General features: G+C 50.3%; 1 protein-coding gene across 1 annotated transcript in view; it reads left to right on the top strand.

Moving 5' to 3' along the window:
* The window catches only part of Colec12 (collectin subfamily member 12), a 176,476-nt gene that overhangs the window by 6,173 nt on the left and 156,342 nt on the right, over nt 1-13,961 (top strand). Inside the window, exon 2 of the mRNA XM_023720380.1 lies at nt 10,147-10,197. Coding sequence (XP_023576148.1) covers nt 10,147-10,197 — 51 coding nt within the window. The remainder of the gene's footprint in view (nt 1-10,146; nt 10,198-13,961) is intronic.

Below are 13,961 nucleotides of genomic sequence, written 5' to 3'. Positions count from 1 at the left end.
CCCTCCCTTCCTTCTTTTCCTTCTCTTCCCCTCCCTCCCTCCCTTCCTTCCTTCCAGTGAAACCCAAGGCCTTCTCACTGAGCTACGTCCCCAGCCTTTTCTGTTCACGTTTCTTCAGTACATGCCCACACTGCCTAGCGGCTTCCCGCATCACGGGGAGCTGGTGCACGTATGTAGTGCATCCCTGTTTTTTCCTCCTCTTCCCCCAGGCTCATTATTTCGCTCAAGCTGGAGATGGTCCTCGTCAGCCCTCCCGCATGCTGGGATTCCAGGTGTGCGCCACCCTGCCTGGGTCCTGGCTGCCATTTTCTTAAGACTTAGACAGTAGCTGAAACAGTTTACTATTCAAAGGTCAAACCGACCAGTTATGGAGCAGATAATATTTACTTAACAATATAGTCACCTCCTACAATATAATTTTGCTTCCTGAACCTGGGAGTTGAACCTTATCATTTCTGTGTGGCCACAGGGGGGTGGGCTGTGAAACAAAGCCTGGAACTGCAGGCATGTTAGCCCTGTGGGGCCTCAGTTTATCTATGAAAGGAGGGTTTTGTTTTTTTTTTGATATCAGAACTTGAACACAGAACCTTGCACTTGCCAGGCAGGCACTGTGCCACTGAGCTCTGTCCTTGAGATAGGCTTTTGCTATGCAGCTCAGGCTGGCCTTAAATTCACTATGTAGCCCTGGTTGACCACAGACTCCAGGCGATCCTCCTGGTTCAGCCTCCCAAGCACTGGGATCAGGGGTGGGCGCCGCCACGCATTCATCTGGGGAGCTGTTTGCGGGTTGAGGTGCGTAGTACACTTCAGTTGCTTGGGATGGTGTGTGACAAGAACTGACGTTTTAGGTTCTGTAATTCGCTGGAATACTGTGTTATTATAACCTGCCGCTCCCTCCGGGCAGTAGTTTAATCGCCAATTTCTGAAGCACTCGTGTTAATTTGATCAAGTGATATAGTTTAGAGCAGGAAGGCAAGTGTTCAGTGCGGAAGTTAAATTTCCAACTGCAGATGTGTTTCTGCTGACCCTGAGGCTGGAGTAGCGTCAGCCCTGGCCCTGCTGCACTGCTGGCAGGCCTGGCACCGTCTCTGGTCTTGAGCCAGCCCCACCACAAGGCCGGGCCCCACTCAGAAGCCTGTCCCTGCAGTGGCGGTGCAGTGGTCTCCTCACCCTCAGCAGCAGCCGCGTGGTACACAGATGTGGGACTGCGTTTACCAGGAGCTCCAATGTTCCAGCCATGTTGTTGACCATGGCCAATGTCTTCGAAGGTCTCTGTGTCAATCTAGTGCCCAGTGTTCTTTTCTTTGCCAGCTCAGCCCACCCTGAGGGCACGGCTGGGGCAGCATGTGGTGCTGGGGATTGAACCGTGGTCCCCTGTGCCTGCCTAAGCTTGCCTGGGCAGGTGCTTTAGCCTGCTGAGCTATCTCACTAGCCCCTAGTGCCCAGTTTTCTCTAGTAAGGGTAGAACATCCGAGAAGCACCCATGAAACAAAATTGTCGCTGAGTATTGGGACAGATGTATGCATATGTAAGGTTTTGACCATGTGCCATTGTGTCTGTTTCATTAGTGTTAATTTACCATGCAGCTGTCATATTTCTATTTATTATTTACAGTTGGACCACCAAGTCCTAAGTCTCCTCCTCTCTTCTCCCCTCCCCTCTCCTCATTTATTTTGGGACTGGGACTGGAGCCCAGGGATGCTGTACCACTGAGTTACATCCCAGCCCTCCCCCTTTTTAAATTTTAAGACAAGCTTTTGCTAAGTTACCCAGGCTGGCTTCAAACCTAGGACTCTCCTACCTCAGCCTCTACACCACTGAGTTTACGGGCGTGAGCTACTGTGCTGGGCTCTTTCTCTCTTTTTTGTTAGGGATGAACCCCAGGGCCTTGTGCATGCTAGGTGGATGTTTTACCCCTGAGCTGCAACCTCAGCCTCATTTGTTAAACATTTAAATTTAAATTTTATTTTACTTTTTGTACAAGGAATTGAACTGAGGACCTTGCACTTGCCAGGCAGGTCCTGTGCCACTCAGCTATATTTCTAGTCTCAGTCCCAATTGTTTTGTTTTGTTTTGTTTTGTGGTACTGGGGCTCGAACTTAGGACCTTGCATGTGCAAGGCAGGAGCTTATGCCACTGAGCTATCTCCCTGGCCCAGCCCCGATTTTTAAAGCAGATACTTGGTACGGACCTTCTGTGTGCAAGGCACTGTGGAAAATCAGTAACAGGGTGAATAAATCCCCATCCTCAGGAGTTGACAGGCAGTAGGCCAGGCAGAAGTCACACACCAACATGGAAAGAGCCTGTGTACTGGCTGAAGACAGGAACATTTTGATTTGGAGGAGAAATTGGAGCAATTCATTGCCTTGAATTGTAGTTTTTATTATAAGTTATGTTACTCTAATAGGGTGAGTTTTTTTTTTTTAATTTTTATTTATTTATTTGTGTGTGTGTGTGTGTGTGTGTGTGGCCAGCTCAGCCCACCAGGGGGCGGGGCTGGCCAGCATGTGGTGCTGGGGGATTGAACCGCGGTCCCTGTGCTTTGCTAAGCTTGTTTAAGTAGGAGCTTTAGACCACTGAGCCATCTCACCAGCCCCAATAGGGTGAGTTTTATTAGAGATAATTGTTTTTTAAATTTTTATTTATTCAGGTTATTTTGAGACAGGATCTCAGGGTTGAGACAGGTTGGCCTCAACCTTGGAGCAATCCTCCTGCCTCAGTCTCTCAACTGCTGGGATTACAGGTGTGGAATGTTGTGCCTCACTTTTTCTTTATTTTTTTCAAAGTTAATTGTACAATTCATTACTGCTGTAGGTGCATTATGAAAACAGCTGGCTCGCACCTGGGCCTTCTTCCTTCCTCCCTTCCTGTTCCCCAGAGCAGTGCCTGCATAACTCCAGGCTGTTCCTGGCCTTTGCTGTTCAGGACCTGCTGTTACCAAGGGTCCAATCCCATGTGTGAGACAGTGCTGTTTGCTTACTTGGGGTCCTGCAGTGTGGCCGGGCAGTTCTGGCCAGGCCCAGCTCGGCTCTGTGTCCTCCCCCCAAGGTCTCAGTGTCACAGGTGGTCAGGACGGCCACTTCTCTCTCTCCCTACAGACTCAGCTCCTTGGACTTCGTAGATTTGCCCCATGCAGACTTCATCTAGGCGGGATTATATGAGATGGAACGATTTTCAGACTGGCTTCTTTCACTTAGCTTAATGTCCTCAGGGCTGTGTGTTAGTACCTGTCAGTACTTCGTTCTTTTCAATTGCTGAATACTGTTCCGTGGTAGGGATATACCAGTTAGGATTTGTGTCTGATGTCCCCCCAAGGCCTCAGGCGGTCATGAGGGGGTGGGCTTTTCAGAGGCCACTGATTCTTGAGTTTGTGATGGGCTCGTTGTGTAGTGCTGGGGCTGGGGTGTGAGTGTGACCCCCCCCAGGGGCGGGCAGCCTGCATGCAGTGTCAGGGAGGGAACGAAGCCTGTTTTCTGCTGCTCCTCCCTTTTATGCTCGTTGCTTTGCTGTCTTCTGTGGCCAGGAGCTGCTGCCTCAGCCACGCGCCACCCTGCGCTGGAGCCAGCCGAGTATGGACTAACGGAGCTAAATCTTCCTCTTTGACTTGGAGGGGTGGGTATTTTGTCTCGGTGGTGAGAGAAAAGCAACTCAGACAATGCCATCCGTCATTTGGGGAACATTTCACTCCTCTCCCCTTTTGTGCTGCTGTGAATAATGCTGTCATGAAATTCATGTGCACGCTTTTGTGTGCACACATTTTCATTTCTCTCCAGTACCTATCTAGGAGAGAATTGCTGGATGATGCTGTAACTGTGTTTCAGTTTTTCCTTTTTCTTTTCTATTTTTATTTTTTGTTAGTACATGCTTCCAGTGCATAGCAAGTTCTCACAGAGGTTCTTGGAGACAGGGTCTCGCTGTGTAGTCCAGGCTGGCCTCGGGCTCAGTGTGTAGCCCAGACTGGCCTCAGACTCAGCAGCAATCCTGCCCCAGCCTCCCAAGTACTGGGGCTAGAGGGGTGTGTGCCACCGCACCTGGCTTTGTGTTTTGTGTTTTAGGAAACCACCAGGCTGTTTTCCTTGCAGCCATGTGATTTTACACTTCCAGCCACAGTGTAAGACGGTTCCCATGTCTCTGGTAACTAGGCTTTTTTGTTGCTGTTACCCTTCTCTTTTTGGTTTGTTTGTGGTGCTGGGCCCTGAACTGAAGGCCTCGTGCATGCTGAGCTCAAACTCAACCCCTGACTCCCTCCAGCCCCTGTCTTTTGTGTTTGAGCCAACGGCTTCCCACAGGTGTTCAGCTGGTCCTCCTGTGTTAGCCTCGCTGTTATCCCCCTTCCCAGTCACCCGCACCCTAAATTCCTGAGCCCTTTCAGGGTTCCGCAGTACGAGCCATTGCTTCTTAGCCTTCCCGGAAGCCAGCAGGGCTCACTCACCTTCACGGCATGCAATCCCATGTCCCTCATGGGATTGTGTGTGTGTGTGTGTGTGTGTGTGTGTGGGTCCTCGTCTTCCTCTGGATACTCACAAGCTGTGAGACCTTGTGTTAGATTAATCTAACTTTTCTGGGCCTCAGTCTTCTCACCTATAAACAGGGAACATAACAAAATGTGAAGGCATGGTAGACAGTGGATGCTGAGTAAATGTGAGTTCTCTTCCCCAGACATGGGGGTCTTCAGAAAGAGTGACTTAACCTCTTCCTCTTTAAGGAGTTCTTGAGCTAGTAGGATAGATCGAGGCCTGGATAACTCTAGTTTGTGTAATTTTCAACAGGAAGTAACGCCATCGTGTGCCATAAACATGTAGTTGCTGAGGGAACGCACGTGACACGTGGCCTGGTTTCAAGTGGCTTTCTATCTGGTGGTATCAGAATCAGAGCCGGAAAATCAGGCAGATGGAGGGGAGTGGGGTCGCACTGTCAGCTGGGAGTGACACAGGGCTATCCCTAAACTTGTTTCCCAGACTTCCTGGAGCCTTAGAATATGTGTGACCCTCAAGCCACTAGGGCATCTAAATGAACTATCCCTTGGATTCATGTACCCTGAACAGCAGGGCCCAGAGAGGCCCGCAGTAGAACTTTGTTCTGAGCTTTGTCAGAAGCTCCTGGGCCAGCCAGGAGTGGTGGCATGTCCCTGCCGGAGTGTCAGAGGAAGACTGTTGTGGAGAAGACAGGGCCCTGAAGAATGTCACTTCATAGACCCTGACACCTTGGGAACATGGGGGCACATTTGCTCTAGGTCCACCTGCCAGGAGGCCTCACAGACTCCTTTGTTGATGCAGCCCCAGGCCATCAGTCCTAATGGAACACTGTCGCCCTGTGGGGCCCTGGCGGGGCCCTTCCGCCCTGGGGCATGTTTCTTCCCAGGACGCGGCTTCTGCCTGGCTGCAGCATCTTATGGGGCTGTGCACAAGGCTGCAGCCTGGGTCCCTGCAGCCCCTGGCACCCCTGTGCGTCATGGCTCACCCTGCTGCTGTCTAAATGAGTGAGTAGCCTGGAAATCTGTGTGCGGGCCCAGTGGAGGACCTGGGCTGGGACGGAGGCCGGCGCTGTGTTCGGTGCTGGATTTGGTTGTGGATTCAGTTCCTGGAAGGCCTCTCAGAGGCCTGCAAAGTCTTGGCCCCCAGCTAGGAAGTAGAGGCAAGATCAGGAGGTTGGACTGGTGGGAGCCGGGACATGGGAGGGCGGCTGGCCTCCCCCTTTCACTTTGCAGCTCTGAGGGAAGTGGTTCTGCCTCAGCTGCCCAGAAGCGCCGGGCTGACCACACTCTGGCCGTGCTCCAAGCATCAGCCAAAGCAGGCCTCTCTTCTCTTTAGCCCGGCTGTCTGGGTATCTATCGTTCATGACCCAGCACTGGCTAAGGCACAAACCTCATGCACTACACAGCTTCGAAGGATGGCAAAAGAGGATTCTAGAGTCAATAACTGAAAACACTCAGGTAAAACAAAGCTGAAGGAGTGTTTGATTTTTCTCCTTTAGCACTCCTCAGTGTCTCAAATGGCTGAAAAGCCAGCGTGAACAGCCACCCAAGAGCTGCAGTCCACATCATTTCCAGCCACCCTCCACCAATAGCACAAAACCCAGCGAGGCTGGATTAAAACACTTCTCTCTAAATTCTTTCCTGGAGGTCCCAGTCAGCAGTTAGCTGTAGTTTTTTTTTTTTTTTTTTTTTTTTATCACTGACCCTCCTATCTTGGATGATTTTGTATTTACATTCACTGGGTGAGGTAGAAATACTTTTACTCTTTTAGTAGCTATTATAAGAATGGCTAATCGAGCTGGGTGCATGATGCATACCTGTAATCCCAGCACTCTGGGAGGCTGATGCAGGAGGAGTGCAAGTTTGAGCCCAGCGGGGGCTGTTTATGGAAACTGTGTCTCAAAATAGAAAAGGGCTGGGGATATGGCTCAGTGCTGAGGGCTTGGAATCAATCCTCAGTATTTTGAAAGAAAAGAAGAAGGGCTAAGCCTTTGGGATGCAGGTTAGGACAAGATGCGGAGAGCCTTGTGCCCGCTGGTCCGGGTGGGCCCCTGTAAGGCTTTGTGTCCCGGGCCCTAGTGGGTTTGCGTGTGCTCATTCAAAGGCAAATGCAGGGACAGAACTGAGCTGCTTTAATAACAACAATATGAACACCGTAGGTTCCCAGGGATGTTTCAGGAGGGAGAGAAGTGTCAGGCTAACTGCTGAGGCATGGGAAAAAGATCCGAGAGGGAAGAGAAAACAAACAAACAAGCAAACTCATGGTGGCCCTGCTGGAAAGCAGCTTGAGGGACAGCAGTGAGCCCAGGCCTGTGCCCAGGGTGGGGCCTGAGCCGCTGCCCTGCTGGGGCGGAGAGCCTGCAGTGAGGCCTCCTCAGCCTGCAGGGTCCCAGCAGGTTGTGTTGCAGGGGGCATGGGCCAGCTTCTGCAGCAGAGGCACTGAGGTCTGGTTGGCAGCACCGCCACACGCGCAGCCAGGCCAGGCTGGGAGCACGCACTCGGCCCTCCACCCTCGGGTGCCCAGCCCGAGTCAGCCAGCTGTGTGTGGAAATATTTGGGGAAGACGTTGCCTCTGTACTGAACGTGAACAGAGCTGTGCCCTGCAGTCAGTGCTTCTGAAACATTAAAGCATACCAGCTCCTTACGTGTGTGAGGCTCTCATGGCGGTATTAGGTATTGAGAATGTTCTGAAGTCCACAGAGGAAGGGTGGAGGTTCTGGGTTACTACTGCGCTCTCTCACGGTGGCACCTGAGCTCCTGTGGTGCCCAAGGATGCCAAGGGACCAGACAGAGGGAGCGAAGGAGCAAATGGGTGGACCTAAGCAACGGCTGCAGCAGGCAAGGGTTTCGCTTTGAGACTAGACCGGGTGTGGGGGCACATGCCTGCAATCCCGACACTCGAGGCTAAGGCAAGAGGATCGCTGCAAGATCGAGGCTAGCCTGAGCTAAATGGTGAGTTCAAGATTAGCCTGGACTGCAGAGCAAGACACTGTGTCAGAGAGGGAGGGGGAGGGGGAGAGCACGAGGCTGTGGCCATTACATATGATAGATCCCTAAGTAAAGCAGAACAAAAGGAAGGGGTTGATCTGTGTTTGTTGAACCAACTGATCACTGAGTTGGCAGGAAAAGTGCCATTCTGATTATAAGAATGTTCTTCCACAAAGTCTGGCCTTTGATTTATTTATTTTTTTGTATTTTTAGGACAGGGTCTACTACAGGGTCTCACTGTGTAGATTGTGATCCTCCTGTTTATACCCTCCCAAGTGCTGGCATTACAGGTGCGGGCCACCAGGCCCAGTCTCAGTCACTGCCCAGTCTCCATCACTGTCTCAGCATACCCCGGCAGTAGGGCCAGCAATGCGGGCCCTGGGATTGAACTCCTGGCCCCTGCATCTGCCTAAGCAGACACTTTAATCTGCTGAGCTATTTGGCCAGCCCTAGTCTGGCCTTTTAGATCCCAAGCAGCATCTCTTTTCTGGCCTCAGCATAATCAGACAATGGCATTATAGGCATGTACCACCATGCCTAGTTTTGTGAAAGAATGAATGAAGAATCTAAGGCTTTAATGAATGAATCAAGAATCAAGAATCTAAAGCTCCCAGCAGGGTGTTATAGCTGGCATAAGTCTTGGATTTTTGGAACCATTTCAAGTTCCGCTTTGGCCAAGGCGTGTCTGGGTTGGGAGTTTAAGGCTGTCTCTGACCGTGGTGAGCGCTGGGTTTTAAACACTGCCTGCCATGCTGAGCTGCCTGTGCAGAGGACTCTGAGATGGGGGCGGGAGCACTAGCTGACTCTGGAGCAGTCCCAATTCCAGACTCAAAGCTAAGAGGCACGGTTGTGCTCACCTGTTATCCGAGCTCCTTGGGAGGCTGAGCTAGGGGGGAGCTCAAGTTCAAGGCCAGTCTGGAGTTAACAATTTCTCAGAAGTTTTTACATTTACATGTTTAGGAGAAACTGTGTGCTGCATTTGGGTCCTTTCCCAGGCTAGTAGCAAGCAGTAGGAAACTTCCTGGTGGTGGCAGCGGTGGCACCCATCAGCCCATGAGTGCAAACAGAGCGGCTAGCCGCTGCAGAATCTGACACTAAGCTGGGGTGTTGGGTAGGTGACTTGTATTCAGTCCTTGGGGGTTTTGTTTGTTTTAGAGAAGGGTCTCACTGTGTAGTTCAGGCTGGCCTTGAATTCACTTTAAAGCCCAAGCTGGCTTCCAATCTGCAGCAATGCTCCTGCCTCAGCCTCCCAAGTGTTGGGATCATAGGTGTGTGCCACCACATCTGGCTTCAAATGCATTTTGACTTACAATGTTTCTAGTTTCTGCTGGGCTTATTGGGACATAACCCCATTGCAAATGGAGGCTAAGGTATAGCTTTGATACCTTGACATCTTTTTTTGTGTGTGTGGTACCAGGAATTGAACTCATGACTTCATGCTTGCCAGGTAGGTGCTATGCCACTGAGCTATATCCCCAGCCTGGCCTTGACATCTCTTGTCATTCAAAAGTGTCCCTTGATTGCATAATTAGTAAGGTGTTTTTGTCCGCACAGTTCTTGCCCTTTTGCAGACCCACAGCTGGCAGAAACACAGCATGAGAGTTGTGTATGGAAGTGGTGGGGAGTCACCTTGTGCCCGCAGGGGATGGGCCTTTTGGAAGGACGCTTGTCTGGCCTAGCAGCATGCTGATGTCCTCAGTGTCTCTGAGTTTAGGACTCCCACGGCCAGGCTTGCTATTGAAATGTGTTCACCAGGATTCGTCACTTGGCCCCAGTGACCCAGCAGAAGCAGAGTGGGAAGGGTCTGGGCTCACAGCAGCACTTTGCCGGCCTCCTGAGACTCCTGAGACTGTGGCAGCTAGGACCCCAGAGCCCAGCTCAACTAGATAGCTTGACTTGTCTTTTATTTAAGGACATAACCCCTTGAAAATTGGTTTACTTATCCACTCAACAGTTATTATGAAGTCTTTGCCCTTAGGCAGGAACCATTTTAGGTATGGGAATTTAAGTTATTTGAGTCTAGGTAGAAAAAGCTCCCACTCACAGGTGGCACAGGGACAATAATAAACTCACACACAGGAGAAACCAAGGAAGCTATCAGAGAGCAATCCTGGAATAATGTAGTGTGGCTCGGTGGCTGAGTGTTCTGAAAGCTTTTTGAGGCAGTGTCTTGCTATGTGGCCTTGAACTCCTGGCTATCCCAAGTTCTGGGACTACAAGCCCGCACCCCCACACCTGGCTGCAAAAGAGGCAACTTGAAGGAGTCACACTGTAGCAGAGACCTAAATTAGAAGTGACACTGAGAGCAGGTGGACCTGGCACGCTGGTACATGCCTGTAGCCCCATCCCCTCAGGAGGCTCAGGCAGGAGGAATACAAGTTCAATGCCAGTCTAACCTAGTGAGACCCTGTTGCAAAATAAAAATGAGCTGTGGATACTGCTCACTGCAGAGGCCATGGGTTCGATCGCCAGTGTGGCGAAAACAACAAAGCCAGGGCAAGCATTGCAGGTAGTGGGCTCAGCCCTGCCTGAGACACGCGTTCTAGTCCTGGGCTTTCTCCTGGGACGAAGGGTGTCGTGGGCAAAGGAGAGAAGAGAATTTGTACCTCAGAGCCATGAGCCCCGTGCCACCCTTCCAAGGCACCCCACACCTGGCTAACCCTTTGTCTTTTCTTCTCCTGCAGACGACTTCGCAGAGGAGGAGGAGGTGCAGTCCTTCGGTTACAAGAGGTTTGGTGAGTTCGAGCGCTGTGTCTTTTCCCTGCTCAGCGTGGGATGCAGTCACTGACCTTTGGAGTTGGGACTAAGCCCATGGTTGGACCTTGGACACCAGGGAGCATTGTGGCTCTGAGATCCAGTGTTGGGAACTGAGGTACCGTGGAACAGGTGGCCATGCCTCCGAGGGTCTGTGGGACACGAGGCCCCAAGTGTGGGGAAGGACGTGATGCTTGTGGGTCTGAATGCAGAGCAGAGGGCCTGCCACCCAGTATGTTGGGAAAGGAAAATCTGGGGCAGAAAATCTGGGACAGAATTCGTGAGATTTCTGTGTTGGTATTTACTTATTTATTTAGGTTTTTTGAGACAAGTTCCCTCCAGTAGTTCAGGCTGGCCTTGAGCTCATGACTCATGGCAATCTAATTGCCTCCACTGCAGTTGCTGGGATTAGAGTTGCGTGCCTTAGAAACTGCCGCTCCACGTCTCCCCTGTTGTTCAGACCTGTGTTCATATAACTTAGTACCGTCAGTGGATGAGGAGGGAGGGAGACTTTTTCCAGGAAGTCAGCTACACACAGGTATGTAGGTTGACAGGTTGAGCCACAGCCCCCAAAGATACCAACATCTTGGGCCTTGAATGTCGTCTTCTGTGTGACCAAGTTAAGAGCTTGTGATGGGCGGGCTGTCCTGGGCCACCTGTGTGGTCCCCAGACGCCATCATAGGAATCCTTAGAAGAATCCACAGCAGCATAGGAGATCAGACTGCAAGGAGCAGGGGTTGGTGGGAGCAGGGGGTGGAGGGTGGGTGCAGGCAGGGCCTTATGGAGAGAAATCAGGCAGCTTTCTGAGCAAGCAAGACATAGGTTCTGTAGAGCCTTCAGACAAGAGCAGCCACCCAACTGCTGTATTTCAGGCAACTGAGGCTGACTGTAGCCTTGAGGCTTCCAGAATGCAAAGAGAAGGAATTTGTGTCATTGCACCACCCTTTGTGGGGTCCATCATAGCAGAGAAAAAGAGAGAGAGAGAGAGAGAGAGAGAGAGAGAGAGAGAGAGAGAGAGAGAATATAAAAGAAAGAGAATTGAATGTATTTCCTGTTGCTTAAAAAAAAAATCCTGCCTGGACATTGATTAGAGTTAACAGCCCCCAGCTGCTCTGGCTCCCCCGTTGTTTTAACATTTTTCCTTCTGGAAACATACTTCTGTGTTTCTTTCTGGGAAAGAAGGTCGCCTGTGGGATGGGAATGCGGTGGCACCAAGCCCACGGCGCCTCCATTCATGCCCTGGCCCAGCAGCCCGTGGGCCTCACCCCTCCTCCTCCTTCTCCCCCCCCCCCCGCTGCTCCTGGAGGCGGTCCTGTTTCTGCTTCGCCCGGGGAGGTGCTGAAGGTGGCAGTTGGAGTGTGGACAGAGTCAGATTCCGAAGGAAAACAAAGCACATAAATAGAAAACATGGAAAGGCAGAGATAAAGAGGAAACTCGAAGGTGCCAAAATAAGACAATATAAATCGAGGTCTTATGTTTTGGAAATCAGTGGACCTATGAAGCACCAAGAGAAGAAGTCTTGAGCTGGGCACAGTGGGGAATTCCTGCAATCCCAGCACTGGGGAGGTTCGCCCTTGGGGTTCAAGGCCAGCCTGGGGCACATAGCAAGATCCTGTTTCAATAATAATAATAATAATAATAATAATAATAATAATAGAGAAAGTCCCTTTAAGAAGAGCGACTTTGAGAGAAAATTCATTATTTAAACATTCTAGGACTAGCTAGGTGGGTAGGGATTTGGTGAAAAACACAAAGAGCGGTATGGTGCTGGAGAATTGTTACTTTACAGGTTAAATTTTGCATGAGCATCGCCAGCTGATGACCAGGAGACAGCATACAAGTAGTGGAGAAAAGAGACTGAGAGACATGAGGAAAGCAACACCAGAGGACAGGGCCAGCAGTGGAAGCAGAACACAGGGAGTACGTGCTGAGAGCCACGCCCGAGCTTGGGGACCCTTGGGCTCAGCTTTGAGGCCAAGTGATGTGATGGAAATCCAAAATAGGGCTGGAAGCTGGGGGTGGCGCGTGCCTGGAATCCCAGCACTCGGAGGCTGAGGCAGGAGGATCGCTGGAAGTTTGAGGCCAGCCTGGGCTGCAAAGTGAGCTCAAGGCCAGCCCGAACTTCATAGTGAGACCCTGTCGCAAAAAGACCAAAAACAAACAATCTAAAATAGGGCTAGAGCAGGATTTTACACATAGCCTTTGAGATTATTTAAATCAATTTTTTAATTTTACAGACAGGAAGGAGAGGCCTGAAAAGACTATGTCTTTATTGAGGCGAGTGAGCTGGGCCCCATTAGAAGATTCTCCACCTTCTAGCTCTCAGGCTGGTTTCCCTTGGAAAAGCCAGGCTGGGCACCGTAGTCTTGGGTGTGTGTGTGCGTGATCGTGCGTGCGTGCGCATGTGTGTGTGCATGCGTGTAGGCTTTCATTTTCGCAAACATAGCCCAGATAGCGAAGATGTTAGCTGTTGTCGCATTTCTAATTTTAGGTATGTCTTGTTGATGCAAACACAATAAACACAGCTTGAGTCTGTTGGTCTACAGATCAGCCAGGGGTTCATTATTGTCTGCACAAGGGGGCCATTGTTTTGGGGAGTCATTACGGGGTCAGCTTATTTCCGAAGTTATTCAGAAGTGTTTGCTGTGTAAAACCAAGGCCGTTTCTATCAGAATACTCATCATTTTCAAATTTGGTGTCGTGTTGTGCTAAAGAACAAAATGTATGATCCTTTCCAGCGATCTAGTGTGGTGTTGCATTATTTTAGTACAGTCACCCCTTGTTTATTCATGGACTCAGTATTGCACTTTTTTCTCTATTTTTCATCAGTCGTTTCCTATGTCAAAGTTATTAATTCCATTCCCAGAGTTCTGGGCAGGTGTCTGAAAAAGAGATAGCGTTAAGTCTGATGTTTTGCTACTAATTTGCTCCTGTCACAAAAGCTCCAGTGAGGGGAAATGTTGAAGAGTTAATTAAGTGAGCAGTTTCAAGCTTTAATCAGGCTTTGGGGAGGAGTCAGCATTTCTTGGCCTATGTCTCCAGAGCTAATTGAGGTGAAACTGTGGTCACAATTTGGAAGAATTCCTTTCCTGGGGTGCTAGGTACCAGTCTATCAGTGTTTATTTTCCATCCATAGAATACGATAATGTCCAACGATGATACCTTTCTACTTGGATCTCGCTTACTGCTTTCTTCAAATATGCCATCCAGGGCCCCAGAATCCCTCATCTTCATGCATCATCCAAGGCACAGAGAATAAGCGTCAGCTTGGTTGTCCTGGGCTGTCCCCCGAGACCCACTTGGTGCTGTACGTACTGGGGACAGTAGACTGACCTAGTGTCATTGCTAGGATTGGGAGCCTGGATGGCGGATATCCACATTGGACTGAAGCAGGGGCCTGGAGTGCGTGGTTCAGCCCGTGTGATCATGGGTGGATTTAAGGGCTCACACGGAGTGACTTTGGGCAGCTGGGAACATTTGCTGATTGCTTTTGACAAAACTCAGACAAAATTCCTTCTTTGGGGTTCAGGAGTTTTTAATGGCCATTGGAGAAAAAGATCCAAAAAGTTGTAGGCTCAAACAGAACACATTCTCTGTGGAGCAGAGCTCAAGTGTTTGGTGGAAATGAATCAGAATAGTTCTAAGGGAACTGCTGAAAAAATATTTAAGGGTTCAGGCCCAGACTAAGGCCGTCAGCAGGTGCCTTTTCCTTTCAGGCCTCGAGGTTCTTCTTTTTTTTTTTTT

This window comes from Octodon degus, unplaced genomic scaffold, assembly GCF_000260255.1.
Source record: "Octodon degus isolate 3935 unplaced genomic scaffold, OctDeg1.0 scaffold00075, whole genome shotgun sequence".
Lineage (NCBI taxonomy): Eukaryota > Metazoa > Chordata > Mammalia > Rodentia > Octodontidae > Octodon > Octodon degus.
The sequence above is the reverse complement of the archived record's forward strand: the minus strand, read 5'-3'. Positions and strand labels throughout refer to the sequence as shown.